Below are 14,224 nucleotides of genomic sequence, written 5' to 3'. Positions count from 1 at the left end.
CTAAGCAGTGAGCCTCAGTTCAGCAACAGCCGCTGCCTAGTACCACAATTCAGTCACAGTCCGAGAAATCTATGATGTCAGTTGCTTTAATAGGCCAGGCTGACGTGCCTGGCACTGACTCCCAGACATGCAGCGCTTCTGGTTTCCATGGGGAGGATTGCTGACTGAGGTATTCCAACCACACTTCCTACCAGCATTCTCTAGACCAAGGCGTGCACACATACACATCTGAGCAAACACTGAACAGTATGACGTAACCCGACACCATAGGTGTTTTCAATGCCTTCCTTTTAAAAGCATCAGGTGTCCCAAATCCATTACAGATTGAAACAGCCATTCAATTCAAACAGTTCCTTCCCCGGTGGAATTAATATTTCTGGGATCCAAGGGCTGTATCTGGTCTCCTTTACCAATGATTTCGAAAGGTGGCTGGAGGAGAGTTGGGTTGCTACAACAATTTACAGACAGCCTCTCAAGTAACCTGGTCCCAATACACACACACACACACACACACACACACACAGTGGTACCGTGGGTTAAGTACTTAATTCGTTCCGGAGGTCTGTTCTTAACTTGAAGCTGTTATTAACCTGAAGCACCACTTTAGCTAATGGGGCCTCCCACTGCCGTCGCGCCACCGGAGCACGATTTCTGTTCTCATCCTGAAGCAAAGTTCTTAACCCGAGGTACTATTTCTGGGTTAGTGGAGTTTGTAACCTGAAGCGTATGTAACCCGAGGTACCACTGTATATATGACTTTATATTTGAGTAGCAGAATCTGGAACTTGGCCCAGGAGGAGACTAGCAAGTAAGGAGCTAGCAATGTAGCCGCTGCACTCTGCACCAGCTGCAGCCTCCAGATCAAGCTTAAGGGTAGCCACACATAGTTCCCTGTGCGTGTGAGCCAAACTATCCTGATCTTAGCCATGAGGATCTTAGCCTCTAATGACAGAACTAGATGCAGGAGTTCACCCAAACTATGCACCTGTTCTTTCAGGTTGCTGTCAGAAACATACTTCAGAAAGGAGGAAATGTTATGCAGGAGTGTCTGATAACAAGGAGTGGAAAAGACAAATGATTCCAGGAAGAGACTTCAGGGTTTGTGAATGAAAGAACATGCATTGGTAGAAATGTGAGGAGCAGGCAAGGGAACTGAGCAGACTTATTAAAAGGAAAGGGGAAAAAAAAGAATTGGAGCAGTCTTGGGTTCAAAACATTCTGACACATCTGGGGTACACAGATGTACTAGGCTCTGAAGTAGAGGGGACAAATAGAAGGAAGGTCTCCAGCACTTTTCCAGAAATGAAAGAGCAGAAAAGTGGGTGCATTTGCTCCATTTTCCAATGTGACCACCCTGGAAACACTTGGAAGAAAGCAGGGACTATGTAAAAGCACACATATTCCTAGTTCACCCCCAGAAAACGGCAAGGGAGGTTGCGGGGAGGGGAAGAGTAGCCTCAAGGGCGTAATTTCTAGTTCTATAATTTTATGCCCAAAGTTGGAAATGACTATGGAGGAAGAGATAATGGAGAGGTAAGACACCTACAGATTACATAATAGGGGATTATATTTAATAGCAGTGTTAAAGGCTTGAAAACACCATGGCAAGCAAACAGACAAATGTAGAAGCAAGATTGGCTGGTTTTCTTTTTCCAGGATTAAGACAATCCTAGCCAGCTGGAGCCCAGTTGTTGGGTCTCCCTCTTCCTCCCTCTTCCTCCCACACATGCACAGATCCTCCCTTCTTGTTCTTTTATGCTTGGCTGTTAAGTGATCCTTGCAGGAAGCAACCTTGGCTCACACAATTAGCTCCCTGCCAAGTTTTTGCCCTGACCCAAATATTATTCATTTGGCACAGTGATTACCCTCCTCTTCTCACTAGGAAGCTTCAGACCCAAAGCAATATACATGCATACGAATCTGCAGTGGAAGCATGGCGATGCTGAAATAAAACACCAAGTTCCTGTGTCCATAGCCAGCATTCCCCCCCCCCCCAGGTGGAAAGACTAGCCCCCTACTTAACATTCTGCCCTATAGCATTTTCTAAGCAGAAAAGCTTCAAGGTTCTAGCCTGCCTGGAAATCTATTGCTTAGGAATGCCAAACACCTGCCTAACCCCCCCCCCAAATTTTAAAATGCTGTCCATAAAACACCCCCCACCAATACATGTGTGGACAAACATCTGTCTTTATCCCATGACTGCTAAGCTTACTCAACAGTCTTTGGCAAGTGACTTTATCAAAAGCTTTTTGAAAGTCCAGATTACACAATGCCCACTAGATCACCCCTATGCTTATCATTTTTGCAGAAGCTATGCCAGCTCTTCTTCAGCAAGATTTGTTCTTAAATGCTTGGTACTTTTATTTTTAATTATGTTTTCCACAAGTTTTCCCAGAACGGACAAAACACATCCAATTAGGATTGATGCCATTGCCAAGTGGTGCCTCCTACACCCAGCCTGGACAGCCCATTCAGCTGATAACGTCAAAAGCCACAAGACATCCAAGAGAATCAGCAGGGTTGTACTGCCCCCCCCCCTCAGCAAAGGTCATCCCATAGGGCACCCAAGGCAGCTTATTAACTTGCTTGCATTTTGGTGTAACAGGCTTCTGTTGCATGGGCAAATACGAATAATCAGAATTAATGATATGATTACTGGTGTACAGATAAATAGAAAGATGGCTATCATATCTCATCTCTGTCTCTTCTTATCCATGCTAAACATACCCAACTCCCTCCAAAGTTCCTCTAAGGCTTGGTTTCCGGACCCTTGATCATCTTGGTTGCCTTCTTCTGCACATGTTCCAGCTTCTCAATATCTTCCTTAAATTGTGGTGCCTAGAACTAGAGTAATCCAGGTATGGTCTGACCAAGGCAGAATAGAGTGGTACTATTACTTCCCTTGATCTAGACACCATAGCACAGTGTGCCCAAAGTAGTAGTCCAATCCTTTTAGAAACTAGCTCAGCCAACAATGATTCATTGCAGCTCAACTGCTTCACTCATCAAATCTGTGTACAAAGTAGCATTCAAGTTTAGCCAAGTATAGCTGCACAGGGGGAAACTTTGAAAATATTCAGAAAAGCAACATGTTAGGACATGTGATCATGTTATTTCCACTGCACTCAGAGGCACTGTGCGTCTATCACTCTCCATACAACACAAAGAAGTAAGCTTTATTCTTTAGGGTTTTTTTTTTATAATTAAAGAATAGCTAGGTTTCCCCCACCAATTTAAATAAAAACTAAAGAGTTTCAAGAAGTGCTGTAGGCAAGGTTAATGCCCTAACAGTAGTTCCAGCTACTCTGTAGTATGAAGGAATTGCAACACACCGTAGTGTGTTTCTTTGTAAACAAGGAATTGCAACACAATTGATGGCGGCACTCTTCATTGCAAAGAAGTAGGAAGAGAGCTAGATGCCTTGTGACAGAGCATGCCCCCATCTGGCAGAAAGCCCAGATACCATGGGATGGCTTCAAGCTTGTTCTCAAATTATGTTTGAGGGTTATAGTTAGGTCTGAACATTAAGAGTTTTAAAAGATTTAAGGGGTTGGTTTTTTTTAGTGTATGCATTCTAAGACCCAACATACAGAGAGATCTAGGAGATGGTTCTGGGAAAGAACTTCCCTCTAGCAGCTCTTAAGATAAAGAAGCTGATCACCTGGAGCTTGCTGTAGTCCCCACCACCACGGCAGTCAGATTTCAAGGCACTCGAATGCCACAATGGAAGAACCTGGACTTCACATGTAGCCACTTTGCACTCACTTTGAATAATACAGCAATAACCCACTTTGAGGGTTGTTGTTTTTCAGTCAAGCAGTATATAAACTGTACGAAATAAATTAAATAAAATGTTATACCAAAGACAATTGCTCAGGCTTATCCCAACTAGTTGACTCATCCATTTCATTTGGATTTTATGTATATTTTAAATAAATTTGGTTTTATATGTTAACATTTTATCTTCACTGGAATTTTAGACTTCAAGATCTTTACACAGGAAGTGGTCTGTGTATACATTACTTTAATAAAAACAAACAAACTGGGCAACACTATTATCAATTCCTTTTCCCCTCTTCTGGATTTAGAACTTGTATCCCTTTAAAGTTTGTCACAAGACGCCTGCATGCAAGACACATATTCTCTCTCCTCTTCCTAGAGCAGCATCCATCAACCACAGGCACTGAACAGATCCATGTTGAAGCTCTACATGGGTATAATTTCTGCTTTTCTGAGGCAAGCAGAAAAAATGCATGACTGCTCTTTCAAGAGGTCAACCACACTCTTAAATCCCTAACATGGGCACACACAAGCCGGAAAATGCTTAAGTCAATCCACTCCATTTTCAACCTTGAGCTGGATCAGGAAACAAAGTTCAGTTCTTTCAGAAAGCACATTGAGTAGTAAGTGCTCCTTTAATCATTTCGTAACATGGTTAACTCCCTGACACAGAATTTTACTCTTTAATGATGACAGACTTGGCATCACTAACCCTGGGAAAAGACACTGTGTGCTGTCAAACAAGAGCAAACTCTTGCCTTTGAACTTCTGCAATATTTACTCTTTTGCATACATCCCATATATACTTCACGTTATGAACAATATTTTTGATCTTATTTCCACATGGGTATATGAGTTATTATAGGTAGCGCTGGTCTTCTGTTTTTAATCATTCTAAACTGAACTGGGTAGAACCTCAATTTCTAGATTCCATTCATGGATTTGTATCTGCACCACAAAGCATCTCGGTAACTGTAGCAGAAGAAAACCAGCACTCACACAGCAATCATAACCAGGGGACTTCAGGAAAGGCCATGGCAATCAATGTTTTACAACTATTTTCTGCTGATGGTGTAGATGTGGTTTGGGAAGCAAAAGGAAAGAAATGTTACAAGTGGAATGTATGCAGAAACCACATAACAAATATACCACACCAGTAACTGCTTTGAATGAGTTCCCCGTAGTAATTGTATCATATAATGCAGGGGATTAAGATTCAGAAACTGAAGATAGGAAGAGAAAGTGCCTCTAATGTGGAAGGTGAATTTGCTTTTTATACTACTCATCTGAATTGCACCTCTGCATTGCTTTTTAGTTTCCTTGCAGAATCACTAAATTCATAAATGAGTTGTTTGGGTGAGAGAGAGAGAGAGCACATTATGACAAACAGAAGTAACATTATCAGATAGTGATCAAATTATAAAGGCCCTCAGAGGTACTCTTTAAATTGCAGTTAAAGTCTAATAGTCTCTCAAGAAAAAGCCTGCCAACTGATCCATAGAGCCACTGAGTGTACGTAGCAGGAAACTGGCCTCTGATTGTACCACAATAGATGTACCAGTAACTCTGGCAAATTTCAGTACTGTAAAATGCTAATAGGATTTATTGTTGCCAGCTGTGTTCCTAAATACCACTTTTTATTTCATGGCGGTCAACGTGGTGCCTTCCAGATGTTGTTGGACTACACTCCCATCACTCTTGACTGGCGCTGATTGGAGTTATAGTCCAACAACATCTGGAGGACAATAGGTTGGGGAAGGCTACCCCAAGTCCCCGTCCCTTCAACCCCTACCCTATAATTATTTTTCCTTTATAAGGAGAGGAAAAAAGGATATATTTCACATATTGCTGAAAACAGGAGGTTACTATTTCAGAATGAGTGGGAGAGTTCATATGATCATAACTCAGTGTGGTAAGTCGTGCTATGAATGTCCTTCTAGCCCCTCCCTAAATAATAATAATAATAATAAAAAATTTTATTTATATCCCGCCCTCCCCAGCCGAAGCCGGGCTCAGGGCGGCTAACAACAATGCAACTCTTCAATTAATTATAGTTTCCCATTTTGTCTGAACTATTGTTAACTATAATTAATGGAAGCCTTCCTGCTCTGTTCACTTGCTTGCACAATGGGAGGATCAAAAGGGCTGCCTAGGTGATTCTGAGGCTCATTCCTATCTTGTCTTCTTAAGCAGAGACATGATTGCCCCAACACTCATTGTTGAAGCCAAGGGATATTTTGGAACAGTGAAGCAAGAGGACAATGTTTTGATTAGAATTGCAGTCTTGACCCAGTTTTAGAAAGATATAAGAGAAAGGAAGCTTAAATGCAGCTAAGGAAATTTCAAATTATAGCTGTCACTTTATTTATTTATTTATTTTAAAACCCTGCACTGAAAAGGGGCCTGGCGAGCCTTGAACAGAGGGAGAAAGAGAAATGAAAAAAAGTCCCCAGGAAAAGCAACAGACTGGCCACAACTATTTATTCCAGACAACAGGGAACTCTTAGAACTCAGCAGAAAGGGAAGGCATGCATGAACTTGCAGCGATGTCATAGGTTAGACTAAACAATAGTTGTTTACAAGAGAAAGTAAGTTTTTTAAAAAAATGATCCTGATTGGCATCCGTTCCAAGTCCACATGCTTATTCAGAAGCACGTAGCACTGCTGCCAGGAACAGGCATAAGTAGGCTATCATGTGGCTCAGTACATTTTCAGGCATGATGTAGTTGGGCACCTGATCTTTTTTCAAAACAACTTTGGAGGACTGTTTTGCATGAGACTTGTACCACTTTTCTCCAGCAGCTAATGAAGCTTTCCTAGTTAAAATCACGATTTAGCAGTTTATACTGGTGCGTATCATCAGCTTGTAGGAATAAGATACAGCTCCTTTTCTGCACTTATTTTGTTAAAGTAATAGTCACCTTTGCTGTCAATTTTGCTTTCCTTTGCCAAGCAACCAAAAAGCTGGCGTAATTGGTGGGCAACTCAGTCACCCTTTATTTTGCAGTTCAGAGCCAAAGCCACACTTACCAGCATAATGCACAGGGATTTCTATCTTCGGCCCTATGACGTAATGTCCCTCCTCCAGACTATGAGCTGTAATTGTGGTCCACTGTCGGCATGAATGAATCAAAAGGTACTCACTCTCCCTAAGACCTTCTATAGCTTCTCCTGCAAAAAAAAAAAAAAAAGAGAGCAAACAATCAATACCATAATTAACATGTAGAATACTTTCAGATACCACATACAATGCTTGAGCTAATATATTATAGTATATTAGTATAGTGGCCAACTGGTGGATCTGTGAAATCCCAGGTGCAAATCTAATCTCTGCAATGAATTTAGTATGTGGTCTTAGGCAAACAGCTGTCTCAGCTTTTGGACTGCATCTGCATTGTGGGTCTACAGTGCCAAATTCTCACAGGGTTACAGCAACATTTATTGAACTTAATGCAAACATATATATTACAATGATACTGTTACTTTTTAGTTCTGGCCTATTGTCATTGCCATTTCAGTGTCTGGCAAGCAGGGCAAATCCATCCATCTTCAATTTCCATTGAAATTCCTAATCTTTCCCTACTTTCTCCAAAGCAAAAAAAAGTGCAAGCTGTGCCTCTTTTATAGGTTTCAGGAATATTATAATGATCCTTGGATTGCTATGCTGTGTTCTGAAGCCAGCTTTTGATAGGTAAACAGTGATGTAGGGTGGAACATTTTCCATAATGACACCCCCCCCCCCAGTTATATTTTTCTGTGCAGGGATCTTTTCCATTTTTAAACCCCCCCCCCATTTCATAGGGACGCGGGTGGCACTGTGGGTTAAAGCCTCAGCACCTAGGACTTGCTGATCGAAAGGTCGGAGGTTCGAATCCCCGCGGCGGGGTGCGCTCCCGTCGCTCGGTCCCAGCGCCTGCCAACCTAGCAGTTCGAAAGCACCTTCAGGTGCAAGTAGATAAATAGGGACCGCTTACTGCCGGGAAGGTAAACGGCGTTCCGTGTGCTGCGCTGGCTCGCCAGATGCAGCTTGTCACACTGGCCACGTGACCCGGAAGTGTCTGCGGACAGCGCTGGCTCCCGGCCTATAGAGTGAGATGAGTGCACAACCCTAGAGTCTGGCAAGACTGGCCCGTACGGGCAGGGGTACCTTTACCTTTATCTTACCCATTTCATAAAAATTAATGCCATCAACAAAGGACCATGTCAAAGGCTGCTCCTGTTCCCACCACTGGAGTTGGGGGTGCAGTAATTGTGCCCCTCCACTAGTAAGGAGATGCCATTAAAACACCTGATCCTATGAGCTACTATGCCATCCACCTGAGCCATGTCTCTTCAGAAATTGTCTACTAGTCTTTTACTTCAAGGCTACTATTATTCTGGATCCACCTGAATGCACATTATATGCTGAAATAACCTATGTTAACACAGAAAACAGAATCATCTCGATAAATTATGGCAAAGTCATGCAAATTCCTAACTTTAGTTTGGAAGAAACAAAGTAGGCTGACACAGGCCTAATATAGTTGAAATTGTAACTTAGGCTAGAGCCAAACCCATATAATTAGAAACAAGCTATCCTGTCACAATGTTTTCTAATTCTTTTAATGTCTCTCTGTTGGAATGGGGCAGAATGGATCAAGATGTGTTAGTAGAACTGAGACCAAAAGAAATTTATTAATACTTCAATTTGGCACTGGTTTTCTGTAGACATGTTTTATGATTTCAGGAGGAAATTTACTGCATTTCCCATCCTCTCCCAACCCATCCCGAATTCCTGCTTTCTGATTCAAGCCAATCCTTTTGTTGTGAAACACCTACTGGTGCTATAGCACAGTGTAATTTAGATGCTTTGTAATCCCTCCTGTCTGGGAACCAGGTCACTGAATATTGTGCTTGTGGTGATTCTGCATGACTTGTACCTCCTTCCTACTCTCCCTTCTTGGGTGGCACACTTGTAAAGTGCAGTCCAGGGCAGACACCCATCTGCCGACACGTAAGCACACTTTCTCTGCTACAGGCAGTGGAAAAATCCAGAATATGAATACGAAGGAGAGTCACACTTTGCTACATGATTCTTCTCTTTGGATGCTAGGGAAGCACATCCAGTGAGGTTTTCCTTAATACCCAATATTCTTTCTGCAACCAGATTGGTGAAGTGTTTTTCTGCCCGTAGAAAGAAGTATGCTGCCATGGCTCCTATGAATGCAGTTTCCCCAAGACAGTAATCTTCCCTATTGTTCAAATCTGATGAAACTTGCTAAGACAGCAGGACAATCAATAAGCATCACCATTAACTGACTTCTTTTGTTCCTCTCTGCCATGCATCTTTATTTCCTTTATTTTACCTCCAACCCTGGAAATGGTTTGAATGTGTTCCACATTATTGTATGTGGAGCTAAACCAGATCTGGGCCTAGTTAAAACATGACCACCTAAGAACCTGTGCAATCTCAAAACTTTTAAAAGAAAAAGGAAGTTATTCAGACCACAAAATGCATCTGTTCAGACAGGCATTTTAGACGACGCCTGTGAGTGAGTTTAGCTATTTTTGATGCTGTTGGTGAACTGTTTTCATTGACACAGTATTATTTTAAGTGATGTTTAAATTATTGTTTTTTTAAATCATTTTCTTCTGTACACCCTGGAATCCTATGGGCCAGGACGTGGCTTATAAATATAAATAATACATCAGTAATATAACAGGCGAGTCATATACTCCTCACATCTTACAATACAGGCAGGCAAAAGACAGCTTTTTGTTATTTTTAAAAGAAACTTTAATAATGCCCATTTCTGTTTTAATCTTTCTATAAACCTCAGGAATCTTAATTCTTAGCACACTACTCTGAGCATAATCAATTGTTTAATGTGGAGCAGCACACTGATAAGCACTCCCTTTTTCAAAATGGCTATTTCTACATTCATCTGCTATTATCAAGTATGAATACATTACCAAAACAATTTACATCTCAGACATCCTCAAATCTTTCATACAAATATATTCAATGTGACATTTAATTACTTTTTTTTTAACTCAGACATATGGCTCATGCACTTCAATACATGTTTTTATAGTCAGTGAGAAATAGCACTTCTTGCCTACAGGCTGTTGTGCAATGCTTCAACTAGCTACTGGCATTTTGCTAGCACTCAAACGTGAAAGTGCAAACACTACTATATTTCTCTGTGTTCTCCTGAAAGTTCATTATTTGGATTTGGGAAATCTTTTTAGAACGTAGACAAGCTCAGGAATTGCTAAGCAATAACACAAACATGCATCACATGCTATGTAAAAAGTGTGTGTGTGGGGGGGGGAACCATCCCAGAATGCCCCATGCCAAAAAACGATGTGGCCTTTGTAGTGCTTGTATAATGATTTCTCAAAGTTTGATTGCCACACATAATTAAAACTGGACAGGAACAGTGAGGGTGTTGATGAGCTAATATTACAAAAGCTCATTAGTAATGCATTCATTAAGATGGCATCTAGCTATACCATTTGCCAGCAACCATTCCCTCTATGTACAAAATGCACACTGCATTTGTTAATTAGAGGGCGGCAACCAGAGCAGAAACCTATTTTCCAAGAATCCTATAACCAACAGTCTCAGTCTATGTTTCTGCCCTGCAAATCCATAAACACTCCATCAATCTGAGAAGGGGGGACGACAAAAATATGTTCTTCCCCCAAATCAATGGGATAAAAATGGAGCTGTAGATATGATCCTATTCTAAGCTGCAAAACAACCCAAGAACACAATGCCAATTCAGTATTTGAACACTCACTATGGAGGAACTTGGGGATGAGGGTAGCGCTGTGGGTTAAACCACAGAGCCCAGGACTTGTCAATCAGAAGGTTGGCGGTTCGAATCCGCACGACGGGGTGAGCTCCTGTTGCTCGGTCCCTGCGCCTGCCAACCTAGCAGTTCGAAAGCATGTCAAAGTGCAAGTAGATAAATAGGTACCGCTCAGGTGGGAAGGTAAACGGCGTTTCCGTTCGCTGCTCTGGTTCTCCAGAAGTGGCTTAGTCATGCTGGCCACATGACCTGGAAGCTGTACGCCGGCTCCCTCGGCCAATAAAGCAAGATGAGCACCGCAACCCCAGAGTTGGTCATGACTGGACGTAATGGTCAGGGGTCCCTTTACCTTTACCTATGGAGGAACTTCAGGGAATCTTTTTTTTAAAAAACCAAGCTAAAGACAAGCACTGTAATTCCCAAGCCAACGAATACAGGAATACTGATAGAGAAAGATGTTGCCTTTACACTTCTAGAAACAAAGCTCAAAGGCACTGCCTCATCGCTCTAGAATGGAAGCAAGTGATAAGAGACCTATTTCTCCATTCATAATGATGAAATTTTCTATGCCTACGTAGGAATGAAATCAGCAGATGTGAAATACATCCCACTCCGGCTCATTTAATTGTACTCCCACATAGTTTGGCATATGATCTTTGAGGGAAGCTATAGCAAGGAAGAATGCAATCTGGTTCCTTCAAAGGAAGAAATATTAGGCTAATGAGATCACTCTGGCAATCTCTCTCTCTCTCTGTATTCCTGCATTCAGGGGGTTGGAATGGATGATCCTCAGAGTCCCTTCCAGCTCTATGATTCTCTCCCTCTCTGTGCATGAGCACATCAGGCCCTGCAAAGGGGGGGGGTGCAGCTGAGTACACTTGCCCTGGGCCTCAGAAAGCTAAGCTGGCTTGGGCCCCCCAACCTCTGGGAGACACCACTCTTTGGGACAGGTGGGTGGGACAGCTCAGAGACCAGGGACAGCAGCAGCTGCTGCCTGGAGGACTCCCAAGGAGAGGAGGCTGAGGGAACACTCCACAAGGGAGAGCATTTGAAAAAGGGTGAGGGGCTGCCAGCTCTGCAGGCAAGGGGTGACATAACTGGGCTCCTAAGCCCCACGGGTGTGCCGCAGAAAGAATGTAGTTGATTAAGGGAGCCATGGACTCAAAAAGGTTGAAAACCTCTGATATAAGAGGTGGGTGTGAGGGGGGTCAAGATGAACCTTGGAAAAGTGTTACCTTGACCTTGACCCTAACGGGCCATGCACCAGCCTCCAAGGGAAACTGCACTATGCTGATAAAGCACACTGCATTTCCAACCACCAACCAACCATTCCCAACACCTAGAAGAACTTCCAGCTTAGCCTCCAACACAGTGAAACCAAGAGTAGCTGTGGGAGAAGGTGAGTTTGGCACATATAAGGAAAAACTTGCAGCACCTAAAATTTCTGGATCATGGTTGCAAAATGTTTTCTAATTACAGTGAGCCAGGCAGAACTAGAGCCAATTTATTTGAAAGGTGCCAAATATAGAGTGACATTAAGCGCATTTCCCCCCACCATAAAAAGTAGTTTTCCTTACAAAAGTAAGAAAACAAGTGACTCATTCACTCACAGAAATAGGCTGCGGTATGTGATATAAGCCTAGCAAAAGCTGATTTTTTTTATTTTTAAAATGCCCACAAAAATGGTGACTGTGATAAGTGCCTATAATAACGAACTTCTTTCCATTCCTCCTGCCTTTCAACAGATAACATCCATGCTCCATTTTCTCTAGCTCTCACAGCTACCTAAGCTGCCTTTCAGCAACAAACATTTGTACTCCCTCTTTCCTCTTAAACGAATTCAGTTCTATGCATGCCTGTCTGATTTTTTTTTTGCCTTCTCCTCTCCTTATTTGGAATTATAATTTTACTACCCCTTAGCCATTACCAAAGAGTTGCCAACCTAGCTTAAATACTGCCTGTATAATCAACTTTTTATTTCTGTAACAGCCTGCACATTAATCCATTTTTTTGCCATTTGCAATTGTTTATAAACTTTGATCTGCTGTCTGATTACTATTTCCCCCGGCATAAGTGTAATGCAAGTATAATTTGCTCTGTGAAATGTACATAACTGTGTGTTTCTCCTCAGTGTACATATGTTTGTCATGTACTCATGCATCTCTTCAACACATGTAAATGAGGCCACACAGTAAGAGTTTGGAGTCTAGCTTTAAGGTAGCACAATGTGCAGAACAACCTTATTGTTTACATGGTATGGAAGTGAAGATGGATGTCTGAACCTAACAGTTCCACGCTTTTTGGTGCATGGTTGAATCTGTAAGCACCTTTGCTTAAAACTTTTTTCAAACTCTAGAAATGATATTTGTGGTTTCAGGAGTGTGATTATGTCACTATAACATCCAACCGGACTTCTTTTGCTGGGAGTGCCTATGATTCTTTGATACTGTTATTCGTCCTGGACACTTGGGATAAAAGGATAACAATGGAGAAGCAGGAGCCAGTTATTGTGCACTTTGACCATCTTTGGTCAATGATATCTGAAGCCTCAAAATTAACAGACTGTGTACTTATGTACTACGTTTCAAAAACATATCACAGTGTCACAGCAAGTTACACATACTGTGAATTGTCCCTCCAAGCTCAGGGACTGCGAATTTCATGTCAATTAAGAAACAAGGAGATCACTGGCATTCTATAATAATTTTAAAGGCTGTCCATTAGTTGAATTGACTTTAACCTCAACAGAGCAGCAAGAGGAACGAATAAAATTTCACTGTGGAGAAAAGCAGCTGTCAATGCCAAACGCTTTGTCCCTTTCAGCCACCCTGAGGAGAAAGTTCTGTATCAAGATGAGCTTTCTTGGTATGAGGGCCACTCAACAGTATTTGAGGGGGACTATGAATGGACACAGTTTTACATTCTTACAGTATATTAGCGGTGATCCTGTTTCACAATTTGACATTCAGAGAGAAGCAGAGGAGCACAATACATTCGGCAAAAGCAAATGTATATTCTTTGTTCTTTTTTAGTACTACTGAGCAATGTAACTGAATTCTACAAAGGCAACTAAGATGACATTTAAAGGGGGTCTGTGTTGCGTACTGCAAATAACTCTGCTGACTTGAACAAGACAAAAGTGACCCATGTTTTTTTCCCCCCTCTTTTATTTGAGATGGCAGCCAGCCAGCTATACGTCTTTACACTCCACTGGCAAAATTTACTACAGTGCTGAAATAATTCCTGTATTGTAGCAGCACAGTAGTATATCACCATTTATACTCTGTTTGTTACATGTCACAAGAGCCCTTTTAATATAAACATTCATTTTTTGCTTACAATCCTGACACCTACTGTGCTTCAGACACAAAAAGGAACTGAAGCCTTTTGCTAACAGCTGAAGCACATGTGCAAATTTAAAAAGCCTTCTTTTTTATCCAAGAACCAAACAATGTTAATTTTCTGATCAATAGAACTTGACAAATGTTTTGTTTTATTTATGATGCATGGCTACTATTGTTATACCTCCTTCAATAGTAAGAAACTTCCTTCAAAGCTTTTCTCCCCCTAGTCAGTAGAAAGGTGAAAGAAACATCTCCTAAGATTTTTTGTACTTTGGTTTGGTCATCTAGTCCAATCCCCTGTAA

The 14,224-nt window shown here is 41.7% G+C and overlaps 1 protein-coding gene across 3 annotated transcripts in view; it reads right to left on the bottom strand.

Moving 5' to 3' along the window:
• Positions 1–14,224, bottom strand: part of GAREM1 (GRB2 associated regulator of MAPK1 subtype 1) — a 77,838-nt gene that overhangs the window by 50,364 nt on the left and 13,250 nt on the right. For 2 of the 3 annotated variants that reach the window (XM_053396278.1, XM_053396277.1), the window contains exon 2: positions 6,811–6,951. Coding sequence is in view for 2 of the 3 variants with exons in the window: in XM_053396277.1 (XP_053252252.1) it covers positions 6,811–6,951 (141 nt within the window). In the remaining variant the exon portion in view is untranslated. Of the gene's footprint in view, positions 1–6,810; positions 6,952–14,224 lie in introns of those variants that run through there. The other variant, XM_053396279.1, reaches the window with a different exon arrangement.

Source organism: Podarcis raffonei, chromosome 7, assembly GCF_027172205.1.
Source record: "Podarcis raffonei isolate rPodRaf1 chromosome 7, rPodRaf1.pri, whole genome shotgun sequence".
NCBI lineage: Eukaryota > Metazoa > Chordata > Lepidosauria > Squamata > Lacertidae > Podarcis > Podarcis raffonei.
The sequence above is the reverse complement of the archived record's forward strand: the minus strand, read 5'-3'. Positions and strand labels throughout refer to the sequence as shown.